General features: G+C 31.4%; 1 protein-coding gene across 1 annotated transcript in view; it reads left to right on the top strand.

Moving 5' to 3' along the window:
- The window catches only part of LOC111687121 (protein king tubby), a 145294-nt gene extending 139107 nt beyond the window's left edge, over positions 1 to 6187 (top strand). The window contains exons 2-5 of the mRNA XM_046955334.1: positions 1830 to 2142; positions 2198 to 2868; positions 4296 to 4433; positions 4505 to 6187. Coding sequence (XP_046811290.1) covers positions 1830 to 2142; positions 2198 to 2868; positions 4296 to 4433; positions 4505 to 4774 — 1392 coding nt within the window. The 3' untranslated portion in view covers positions 4775 to 6187. The remainder of the gene's footprint in view (positions 1 to 1829; positions 2143 to 2197; positions 2869 to 4295; positions 4434 to 4504) is intronic.
- The last annotated feature ends 7103 nt before the right edge of the window (positions 6188 to 13290 follow it).

Here is a 13290-nt window from a genome sequence, read left to right as displayed (position 1 = left end):
TTGAACTAGAACTGAACTAGAACTGAATTAGAACTGAACTAGAATTGAACTAGAACTGGACTAGAACTGAACTATATCTGAACTAGAACTGAACTAGAACTGAACTAGAACTGAACTAGAATTCAAATAGAATTGAACTATTCTAGCTGCATTAGAACTGAACTAGAACTGAACTAGAACTGAACTAGAACTGAACTAGAACTGAACTAGAACTGAACTAGAACTGAACTAGAACTGAACTAGAACTGAACTAGAACTGAACTAGAACTGAACTAGAACTGAACTAGAACTGAACTAGAACTGAACTAGAACTGAACTAGAACTGAACTAGAACTGAACTAGAACTGAACTAGAACTGAACTAGAACTGAACTAGAACTGAACTAGAACTGAACTAGAACTGAACTAGAACTGAACTAGAACTGAACTGGAACTGAACTAGAACTGAACTAGAACTGAACTGAACTGAATTGAACTAGAACTGAACTAGAACTGAATTAGAACTGAACTAGAATTGAACTAGAACTGGACTAGAACTGAACTATAACTGAACTAGAACTGAACTAGAACTGAACTAGAACTGAACTAGAACTGAACTAGAACTGAACTAGAATTCAAATAGAATTGAACTATTCTAGCTGCATTAGAACTGAACTGGAATTCAAATAAAATTGAACTTAAACTGAACTAGAACTGAACTATAGCTGAACTTGAACTGAATTAGAATTAGAACCAGAACTAGAACACAAAGAAGAAAACTGGTAGAAATATACCGAAATCGTTACAAAACGTTGTCTAAAGTAAAATTTGAACAACACTCAGTTATAATATTGACAACGAATCGTTGTCCTTGACAACATTATTGTAATTTGTACTTTTAAGCATCGTTGTGAATTCAACAACGATTCGTTGTCATTTTGACAAAGTCACGTTCTATTTGACAACTTTTGTACCTTTTTGTTGAACATCGTGTATTTTTTATATTTTTGTTGTTGATTTATGACAACAAATGTTATTAAAAAATTATAAACACTTTCGGTGTCAATTTATTACCAGCCTTGTGTAATCTTAAAACATCTTCTTTTCCTCTGTATAGAACCATAATTAAGTAGGTGCATTGAAGCGGACATTGCTGGAATTGATCCAAAAGTAATAATACTTTTAAATCTATTGAGATCTTCTTCAGTTTATTTTAAAATTAAGGATTCACTTATACAAACAACATCAACAGTTTTGTAAGGCAATTATCGGTTATATCTCGAACTGTTTTTTATCCCCTTTATAATTTTGCAGAAGTCTAATACACATATACATATATAGATAGTTGTATATTCATTTTGTATATACATATGTATGTGTCTACATATAAATATTCAGCTTATAAATAATGCAAATAAATCGACACAAACAAAAAGTATAAAATTCAAACTGAATTTCCAATATTTATATGAAATTATTAAACGCCATAACTTTGCAAATTTAAATTAAGGAAGAAAATAGCTTTACAATTAAATTAATTGATTGAAAATTTAATTTTTAAACCAAATTAGGAAAATAAATTATTCTAAAATTCAACATTGAAACATTTGCCCCCAAGGACAGAGAAAATCGCAATATGTAGTTTTGAAAATAATCCTTTAAATAATTACTTGATAACATGCTGTGAGCAATTAATATTAAATTACTTTTGAAAATTTCCTACAAATACATATAAATTTTTGCAAAGAATTTAATTTTATACAATTTACATGCAATAAAGTTTATTTAATAAAAATAGTAAAATGAAGACTTTAATTATTATTAATAATACAATTTATTTTTTCCTTTCAGCGCCAATTAATGGAGGCGTATATACGACAAAAACGTGCCTCACCTGGTATGGTGCAGGCCAGTGATTTACAGATAAACCGTCCCATGTCGGGTCTAAGAACAAGCAATAGTCGTGAAATGCACGCCTATGATGGACCAATGCAATTTATTAGCTCACCCCAGAATCCGGATCAAATTTTAAGTAACTCTACCACCATTAATGCCACAATAGGAACCAGCAATACAACGGTCTCGAAAAATAGTGTCAAATATATAAATAATTCTAATCACAGCCAGAATACGCCCAAACGTTTAAATTCTCACAAGGATGAAGGTAACTTTTTCTAAAAGTTTTTCCAAAATTTGTTTCTAATTTCATTAAATTTTAGATTTAATAGAGGAACTTTCCACCCATGATCTGGAGGATGAGGAAAGCAGTCCTGTAGTTATGTTGGCCGAAACACCACATCATCAGCATAGTAGTTCTACAAATTCAGCCTCCTCTCAACCTCGACAGACACGTAGTCGCCTACAATCATTTGACGATGATTTGGACGAAGAAGATTACGCCAATCGCAATAATATTGCTCACGCTGCACCCGTTATGCCGGCCAAACAAGTCAGCTCATCGAATATTTCCAAGACTGGTAGTGGTAAGGATGAAATCGATGGCAATGCTTCAGAATCTGCCGAACCCGAGGGTGATCTTATTGGTAACATAGAACATTTTGTTATGCAACCTGCCCCACAAGGTGTTCTCTATAAGTGTCGTATAACACGTGATCGCAAGGGTATGGATCGTGGTCTATTCCCCATTTACTATTTACATTTGGAAAGAGATTATGGTAAAAAGATCTTTTTGTTGGGTGGCCGTAAACGTAAGAAGAGCAAAACATCGAATTATATTATCAGTTGTGATCCGACCGATTTATCACGTAATGCCGAGGGATTTTGTGGCAAATTAAGATCGAATGTATTTGGTACCTCGTTTACGGTGTATGACAGCGGTAGTAAGGAGAATGCGGAAAGTCCTAGATTGGATTTAGCTGTTATTATATATGTAAGTAGTTTTTCAGAGGCCAGAGAGGGTTATAGATTGGACTATAAAACAGACTTTAGTCCAGACTCCAAAAGTCTATGGGTTAAATTATAGCCTTGACTACAATTCAGACCATACACTTAAATATAGTCCAGACTAAAGTCCCGACTATAGAATATTCCAGATTAAAGACCAGACTTTAGTCCACACTATGGACTAGAATATGGTATATACAATAGACTATAGTCCCAACTATAGAATATACTATATTCAATATTAAAGACTAGACTAGTAACTATAGTGCCCTTTATAGACTGGACTATAGTGCAGTTTATAGACTGGACTATAGTGCAGTTTATAGACTGGACTATAGTGCAGTTTATAGACTGGACTATAGTGCAGTTTATAGACTGGACTATAGTCCAGACAATAAACGAGATTGTAGTTCAGACTAAAGACTAGACTTTAATTCATACTATAGACTAGACTATAAGCTAGACTACAATTACGCTCATATATTTGACTATAGTCCCGACTATAGAATACTATACTCCAAATTATTGACTAGACTTAAGTCTAGAATATAGACTATATTCCAGACAATATACTTGTTTATAGTCCAGACTTAATACTAGACTATATTCCAGATTATAGACCAGACTACAGTCTAGACTATAGTCCAGACCACATACTAGACTGTAGACCAGATTATAAACTAGAGTATATGTAAACTTTAATCTAGATTATAATCCAGACTATAGTTCAGGCCATATTCTTGACTATACACCATACTATAGAATAGACTATATTCTTACAGTTCAGACTAAAGTCCAGACTGTACACATTGCAAAAGTAGCGAAATTATTCTAGACTATAGTCCAGACTATAGACTAAAGTATAGCCCAGACTATAGACTAAAGTATAGCCCAGACTATAGACTAAAGTATAGCCCAGACTATAGACTAGACTATAGTCCAGACTATAGACTAGACTATAGTCCAGACTATAGACTAGACTATAGTCCAGACTATAGCCTAGACTATAGTCCAGACTATAGCCTAGACTATAGTCCAGACTATAGACTAGACTATAGTCCAGACTATAGACTAGACTATAGTCCATACTATAGACTAGACTATAGTCCAGACTATAGACTAGACTATAGTCCAGACTATAGACTAGACTATAGTCCAGACTATAGACTAGACTATAGTCCAGACTATAGACTAGACTATAGTCCAGACTATAGACTAAACTATAGACTAGACTATAGTCCTGACTATTATAGTCCAGATTATAGACTAGACTATAGTCTACAATAGTCTAGACCTTAGTTCAAACTAAATAAATATATTTCGGTCAAAGGAATATGTGGAGTAAATCAAATATCTAGGGGTTTCTAAACTTGTTACTAAAACTTTATTCATTTCTCTTAAAAATGTCCATAGGATACCAATATTTTGGGTTTTAAAGGACCAAGAAATATGACCGTTATACTGCCGGGTATGACTGAAGATGATCAAAGAGTAAAAATCAGTTCAGCTGATCCCAAGCAACAAGGTATTATGGATTTATGGAAATGTAAAGTAAGTTTAACAACAAACATTGTCTTTATAAACGATACAATTGAAAATTTTGAAAATTAAACTCTTTACAGAACCTCGACAACATTGTGGAATTACATAATAAAACACCCGTTTGGAATGATGAAACTCAATCGTATGTTTTAAATTTTCACGGACGTGTTACACAGGCATCGGTAAAAAATTTCCAACTTGTACACGATTCAGATCCTGATTATATAGTCATGCAGTTTGGACGTACTTCAGAAGATGTTTTTACCATGGACTATCGTTATCCCTTGTGTGCATTACAAGCATTTGCCATTGCTCTAAGTAGTTTTGATGGTAAAATTGCGTGCGAGTGAATGGGGGAAGAAAATCGCATACACGAGAGCTTAAATTGTAAAAAGAATGTTAAGAAATAGTAAAATTGAGTACTTATTATAATGTGTGTGTGTATATTTAATAAGTTCCTATCTATATTGAAATAAGCTCTATATTTTATATAGTTCAGTAAGATCAGCAATCGTCATTATATATCTAAACTATATATTATATGTGTATGTGCTAGAAGTCTGATCGTAAATAGTTGTTGTATGTATATATGTACTTAGTTTTGTAATCATTGTAAAATAGCTGATTCTTTATATAGCAAACAAGTATTTTTTAATATCTTTGCTATTTTGTAATAGATGAAAAGCTAAAGAATTAACTATTGATTTATTACACGTTATATGTTTCTTTTTTTGTTAGGTTAATGTACCCCTATAGATTTATATATATTAAAATGCCTTAATCTTGAGAATAGAATATAATTTGTTAGGATTATATAATAAAGAAATATAGTTTCAAAGTCGTTATTGCAAATAAATCATAGTTTTGGCGGTTGCACAGATACAGATACATATGTATATACATTTTTATACCCATCACCACTTTAGTGGGACAGGTATATTGGGTTTATGCTAATGTTTGTAACGCACAATAATATTGGTCCTATACCCAGCTTAAAGTATAGCAATCTGCTCAGAATCATTTTCTGGGTCGATTTAGCTATGTCCGTTAGTATATCTTGTAATCAAACTACAGGTCGCAATTTTGAAAAAATTTCAATGAAATTTGATACATTGTCTTCTATTGCCCCAAGTACGAAGTCTAAAAATGGTTAAGATCGGTCCATTTTTCTGCTAGACCCCCAACAACTATACTCCCGAATAGGGCTTGTAAATCTTGTAATCAAACTACAATAAAATTGGGCACGTGCTCTGATTTATCTGTAAACAGTTTTAAATATAGTAAATTAGAGTCCAAAGGTAATGTTTTTTTTTAAATTCCACTTTATACGTTCGATTTTAATGCATCTTTACTTCATAGACCTCTCCGAAATCTTTTGTCAATTTAAGATATCCACATGTCATTTAGCATACCAATTCAGATAATTTTGGCAAATAATGTGCTACGAAAGTGCGTAGCACCAATGACTTATCTTTTTTAGAGTTTAAATGCAATCCTACTATAACTTCTTTTTAAGTATGAATCCCTAAATCATAATTCAACAAAATATTTACTCACGAATCTGGATTTAATGAAATCGTAACATTTTTAAATATAGTCGTAACCTTTTTAAATGTAATATTACTATAAAAGTCAGTAAAGCCTTCTTTACACGATCACACAAGTAATATGATATGTCAAAATTTTGTGTAGAACAGTAAGGATGGGATCGTCTAAACACAATATGTAATGAAACCATCACACATTGAGATGGAAAATTTAACAGTCGTATGGCTCTCTTCATTTTTTGAAATGATTCAAAAAACAAGCAGGTCGCATTAGATCAGGAATGTATTTTTATGTAAGCACATATAAAAATAGTGAAACAGCTGTTTCTATCTTACTTTGTTATTGTTTTATATAAATCGTGTAAACGGAAAAAAATATAAATCATACGACTTTTATTCTCTTTTTTGTTATACGGATGGAATTTCATTTTACTTTTTCATTAGACTTTACTTAGGTAAAGTGTGATCGTGTGAAGTGGCCTTAATAAATAGTTCGATGGTTCGTTTCCACTGTGCAGCGTAGTAAAGAATCTTTGATTTTCTTAATCTACATAGATATTTATAAAATTTAAATAACACCCAGTTATCATTTCGACAACCATCGTTGAAATTTTGACAACACATCATTGTCATTGTATTTACTCAATGTTGTGATGTCCATTACGACTTATATCATTTCTTAGCAATGTTCTGTTTGACCAAACGAAGAAATAACAACTATTCGTTGTTGAAATTAGAACGATGCTTTGCCGAAATGATATAAGGCGTAATCGACATCACAACATTGAGTAGGTACAATGACAATGATACGTTGTCAAAATTACAACGGTGGTTGTCGTAAGACAATTGGATGTTTTTTAAATTTTATACACAACCTCCGTTTTATAAATGTTAACAAACGTCGTAAGCTGACTTTTGACAACGGATTGTATCAATTTTGGTAATTTTCCCTTTGTATACTATTTATAAACGGGTTGGCCAAGTCGAAGTTGAGTTTACATTTCGAAGAAAGATCCTACTAACCCCCCAAAAGACATGTTATGGAACATAAAGAAGGTTACAGATTTTAAATATATTTCTCCAATTCACAATCGGTATTGTACGTTTGTATCGTAGTATGTCGTAATTTTTTTTTTAAAATTAATTTGAAAAATTTTTTTATGACATACAACGCTACAACGATACGGCATCGATTGTGAATTGGACAATTGTAATTATACTAAAAGTCCTTGTTTGTGTGTTATAGACCTTTTGAGCTATATAGTGTAATTAACCTAGTTACGAACATTTTCTAAAAAGGCCTTTTAATTATGGTCTAAAGTCCTCCAGAGATTACAAAATAATTTCTGGTTACTAATTTGTGCTAAAATTTTATCACGATTGCTCTTTAGTTAGAGATCATGAATGATGTAGTTTATTATCGACCCGATCTTACCATTTTAGTGCGACCTGGTATGTTTTGTTTTCCGTTAGCAGCGGTTCGGGGTCGACCTTCTTTTGGGAGATAGTATTTGTTTAACCCTTTCACATACAAAACTAAACCGCTGAATATGACTCCACCAAACACTTTATTTTGGCGTATGGGAAAAAATGTTTTCGAATATATTATCCTTTTCATCCTTTATATCAAATTCTACAAATTAACCCGTGAAAGAGTTATCATTAAACATCTGATTCTTCGCTAATGGATTTCATATTTTTGTCGAATTGCTGTCCGATATTCATTATTTAGATATTTTTTTTTCTTAGTTTGATAGTAGCTGACAAAATATTATTTAAAATTATTTAGTTATAGGAGATATTTGAATAAAAAATGTTTAATAATTCACATACATATATTTTTTCTAGTCATTTATAAATATATAACATTTTTTATCAATCGAAATAAGACTAAAAAATTAAATAATATTGCATAAATATTTTAATAAAGGCATTTTTACATCCCCAATTAAACATTTTATTTTGCATTAAAGAAAAATTTCCCAAAAACATACGAAACTACACAGAGGGAAGACATTTTAATATTATGCACGCCTGTTGCCAAATTGACACAAAATTGTTAATATTTTTCCAATAACATCCCTTGTCAGCGTATATACGGATTATTCTTAAATCAGCAACAAAAATGTAAAAAATAAACGAAAAAATAATATTGTGTTAGCAAAGTGACAACGCTTCGTTGTCAAACAGAATGCTGCATTATTGAAATGACAACGATACGATTTCGAAGTCACAACGAGGCATTGCCAAAAAGACACAAAGAGTAATCGAAATAGCAACAATGCGTTGTTGTAATGAAAGCCGTGCGTGGTTGCTGGATGTTATTTCAATTGTATACATATCCGTTGTCTTTTGGCAAAGGATCAATTTCTACCGATCATTAGTTGTAGACTATATAAATTTTGTTTGTTAAATATTTTTAAATTTTATTTAATTTTATACAATAATTTATTTGTAATTTAATAAGATTATAAATATAAATTTCAAAATAATTTAAATTTTACTTAAGTCACAAAACAATAATTTAGAAAAATTTCACAGAATATTCAATTCACAATCGATGTCGTATCGTTGTAAGTCATAAAAAATAGTTCAAACTAAATTTTTTGAAACAAAAACAAATCAATAATAGAAAAACAAATTACGACATACTACGATACAACCATACAACACCGATTGTAAATTGGACAAATAATTTAAGAAATCCAACTACACTCACCGATTACTAATTATTTTAAATATGAAAAATATGAAATAAGAAAGAAAATCCCAAAAATAAAATTATAAACATTATATTATGTAAGAAAATCTAAGTGTCTAAAACAAAATCAAAAACCATACAAATTCAAAAACAAATGCTCAATACAAAATCAAAATGCCAACTAAGCAATTTAAAAGAAAATAATTAAAAATTAAAAAAAAATCAAAAATTATATGTTTCGATAAAACAAAAAAATCTGTTAAAAATTAATCATGTTATTATTACAACAATAGAATCAAAATATAGCAAAAAATAAAAATAAAATATTTATTTAAAACAAATCATATTTAAAAACAAATCTTAAATTACCAGCAAATGAAATTAAATGAAACTTAATATTTTTTGTATGTAAACTTAAAACAACAAATAATAAAAATATTAAATTAAAAACCGAAAATAACATATTTTTTAATAGAATCAGTATTTATGATTCAAAATACTACTGTCAACGACCGAATCCTATTAAAGGGCACATCACACGATCACACTTTACGTATGTAACAAAAAAAGAGAAAAGGTATAACAAAAAAAGAGAATAAAGGTCGTATGATTTATATTTTTGTGTTAAAACAATTATAATAAAGTAAAATGGAAACAGCTGTTTCACTCTTTTTGTATGTGTTTATATAAAATACATCCCTGATCTAATTAGACCTGCTTGTTTTTGGAATCATTTTAAAAATGAAGGGAGCCATACGACTTTCAAATTTTCCATTCGTATTCTCTCTCAATGTGTTATGGTTTCATTACATATTGCGCTTAGACGATCCCATCCGTACTCTTCTACACAAAATTTTGACAGATCACATTACTTGTGTAATCGTGTAAAGCCGTCTTAAGTTATTATGAAACTGTTTAAGATAAAAGACTTGTAAATGTCGAAATAGAGAATATATAAGTAGAAAATTATTCTCGGAAACTTTTCTGTGCATAAATGATTTATCAAAAAAAGATGAAACTTCTTATAGACTCTCTTTTCTTAATTGTTATCGATACCATAGAAGATCGAATCATTTAAAGAAGGAGAGGCAAACAGGCAGAATGGTATAACAACTGACTAATGGCATTAAGTTGAAGTGCTTTACGTGAGTACCTGCCGTTATAGAGTAAACTCCAACGCACTCAACCATATAGGAAAATTGCTGATAAATCAAAGAAAATGCACATCCATCTTTACTTCATTCTCTCTATAGATTTAGATCAGACATCAGAAAACTCCACCTCGCATACCCAAGCATTATCAGCTCAAATCCAACATTTTATTAATCCACAATCATGCTCTGTAATTAGTACCGCTCCTAGCATCAAGGAACGATAACAGAAATGTATCATGATATAATAATATTTCCCCAAGTATCAGTATTTTAACCAAGCATCCTTTTCCTGCAAATTTGGGTTTAAACAACAGCCACTACGTGGATCCAGGAAATTTATGACACACTAAATTGAGTCATAGTCTCCTTGGTCGTTATGACATTACAAAAGAGCAATGTGACATAAAGTTCATGGATTTCAAACCGTATTCAAAAAACGCCAAAGCTATCTAGGACTTATTTCTTTTAGGAATATGAGTATCCCTTTCAATGAGCAATAGCAGGTAAATCTATTGGGATGGCAATCTACAATAAAAACCCATAAACCGGAATACACTATCGTCAACTTAATCACAACACTAGCTTTAACTTACAGACGAACGTGTCTCATCTTTAGGGAATGTAAACGGGACATACAAGAAGGCCGCACAGAGTCATCGGCGTCCAATTACAATTTTGACATAATAGTCATAGACAGAATATCATCGTCAAGCGGAACATAAGGGCAATACCCATTACAAACCATTGTTCTGAGAAACCACATTGAAAGCCCATAACCCGGAATATAATATGGTCCACGTAATTACAACAGGGCTGGAAACAGACTAGATACTATCTACACCGAATTTTAAAAGGTCATTCACAATACCGGGATAAGGGATAATTAGGACGCGAACTTTGTCCTCAATCTATATTGATGGCTCAAAGACAGAATGGATCAACAAATCTAATTTTTTTACAGTCTGTTCGACTACCTGACATCTGAATGGTCCTCCAAGATATATACTTGGACAGTCTTGCATCAATCAAGGTTCTTAATTCAAATGTTATTAAAACGAAATGCCTTCTCAATTGAATTTAATCACGTTGAGTTGATATGGGTACCAGGATACGATGGCATCAGGGGAATTGAAATATGTGATGAATGCTCAACCTTTCGCAAAAGAATATTCACACTCCCCTGGTGACTCTATCAAAATTGACTGGGCTTTGATTGAGATGGAGCTCAAGTGGTCAAATATCATAACTTGTAGAATATGGAGACTCTGACAAGGGATAGGACTCTCTTGTAACTTAGTAAGAACTCGATTAGGCTTCTAACTGATGTAATTACTAGGCACTGTATGATTGGGCATACATATGTCGGAACATATGGGTTACACACGTTATAGCTACTGTAGAAACTATAACATGACACAACAATAGAAGTGACTGCCCAGCCTTACATGAACACATATTACTCTTGAGTTCTTTTCTATGATCTGGAGAGAGATCTTTTAAGAAGTGAAACATATCCCAAAGAGAGAGAGAGCGTTTCGAATAGATAGAAATAAATAGTAGTTGGTGGACTAGAGGGCAATTACGGCTAAATTTTACAACCAGTTTTTTTCTTAATAACTGTCATGATGGAATATTAAGCTTCAATGTTGCTTCAAACAAATCAGTTGCGCTCAGGTGTCCTGCGATGGTCTGTCCTGATTTCAGCAAAGCATAATATATATGACACTTTTGCTTGCATCAAATACAGAACATTACCTTAACGTCATGAATATTTGGCTTAGAAGTCGATTCAGCTGGTTTCCTGCGCTTCGGGTTTTCGTAATTAATTAATTTTTCATAACTAAAAGCATTCGGTTGATTAAACTGGGTTTCCGATCTTCGGGTTAAAAAATCCCTTTTTCATTACAAATAATAATTCGGTCGCAACCTTAGTACCATGGATATTTTTTATAGTTATCGATTCTAGCGTGGTTAGGTTAATGAATCTAGTAATAATAATGCTGATTGAGTAGCTCCCAATGGATTTGAAAGCTCTTCATGATTGTAATGGTATTGCTGTCAATTCTGGCAGGACTCCGTGTAAGCGTAATGGATCAATTTTTCATCACTAATAATAATGCTGACTGAGTAGCTCCCAATAGTTTTGAATGCTCTTCATGTAGTAATGACTATATTTTTTGGTTTTCAAACTCATCTGGCTGGTCTGTGCGAACAATCGTGTGCTCCTGCCTCTCCCCACAAAACAAACAAAATCTACCGATCTTTAACTTTGCGATTCAATATTTTAATAATTTCTATATACAAATTTTACCTATTAAGAGTCCCATATGATCCAAAGTTTAACAATAATTTACCATTCATCCCTGAATTAAAACAAATATTTTATAGTTATTTAATGTAATTTCGTTTTATTTATTATTATTTTTAATATATTTAATTTATTTTTAGTTGCTGTTGTTGTATACCAATATATAAGTAATATGTATATAATATTAATTAATAATATTTTTTTCTTTTATATTTAAGTCCATTTTTTTAAATTATTTTACAATACAAATAATTTTTTTTACATTTATTATAATTAATTTTTATTTATTTATAAATGTTGCAAATGTATGTGTATAAATTTTATTTAATACGTGCGTATGTTCTAATATATTGTTTTTTAATGTGAGTGTGTTAATTTAACTATAGTATGTTTGCATATTTACTATATATATTTTAAAACAATTATAAGTGTCATAATGCGTCCTACATACAACAACAAATAGAAATCCACTACTTCCCTAATCAAAAGAGTTTGTTGATATGAATCCACTTAGTCTTTACGAGATGGAGAAAAAGTATAAATATAGAATTGTACAGTAAAAGGAGAGGGACATTAGAAATGAAGCTAATCAGATTAAGAAGGAATCAAATTGGAATTAAGAAGACTTAGTTTTTTATCTGTATCAAATATATCGGAAATCTACTTTTATACATCCAAAAGTTATTCATGAATCAAATTATATAACTGGAAAAGGGTTTTCCCGATATTGGAAATAATTGTATTAAACAACGGGTGATCCACGAAAGCTGGGTACGATTGAAACCAGGTGTTTTTGACTATACAAGGAAAAGCCAAAAAAATCAATGGTTAGGAAAAGTGAAATTCTTTGCTTTTCTTAACTATTGATCGAAACTAGAGCTGAAGCCCATAAAGTCTAAGTAAAATAAAATTTCACTTAGTATATCGAACGTAGAAAAGATGGGGCGTAAATAACGGTGGTCTTACGGACGATAGTAGCATAGTATTCCGAAACCGTCTCTAATCAGAAAATTTCGGTATTTTAACTCTTCGGAGTCTCAAGAATCTCTTCTTCCGCCAAATAATTGTTTCCGTGTATACTGGCAGATCCAAGGACGACCAAAGGAGTTGGTGATGTCATCACTTAATTATGTAATGATGATTGTAGTATAATTCA

The sequence above is a fragment of the Lucilia cuprina genome, chromosome 6, assembly GCF_022045245.1.
Source record: "Lucilia cuprina isolate Lc7/37 chromosome 6, ASM2204524v1, whole genome shotgun sequence".
Classification (NCBI taxonomy): Eukaryota; Metazoa; Arthropoda; class Insecta; order Diptera; family Calliphoridae; genus Lucilia; species Lucilia cuprina.
Note: the sequence above shows the minus strand (reverse complement) of the source record. Positions and strands in the feature narration are given on the sequence as shown.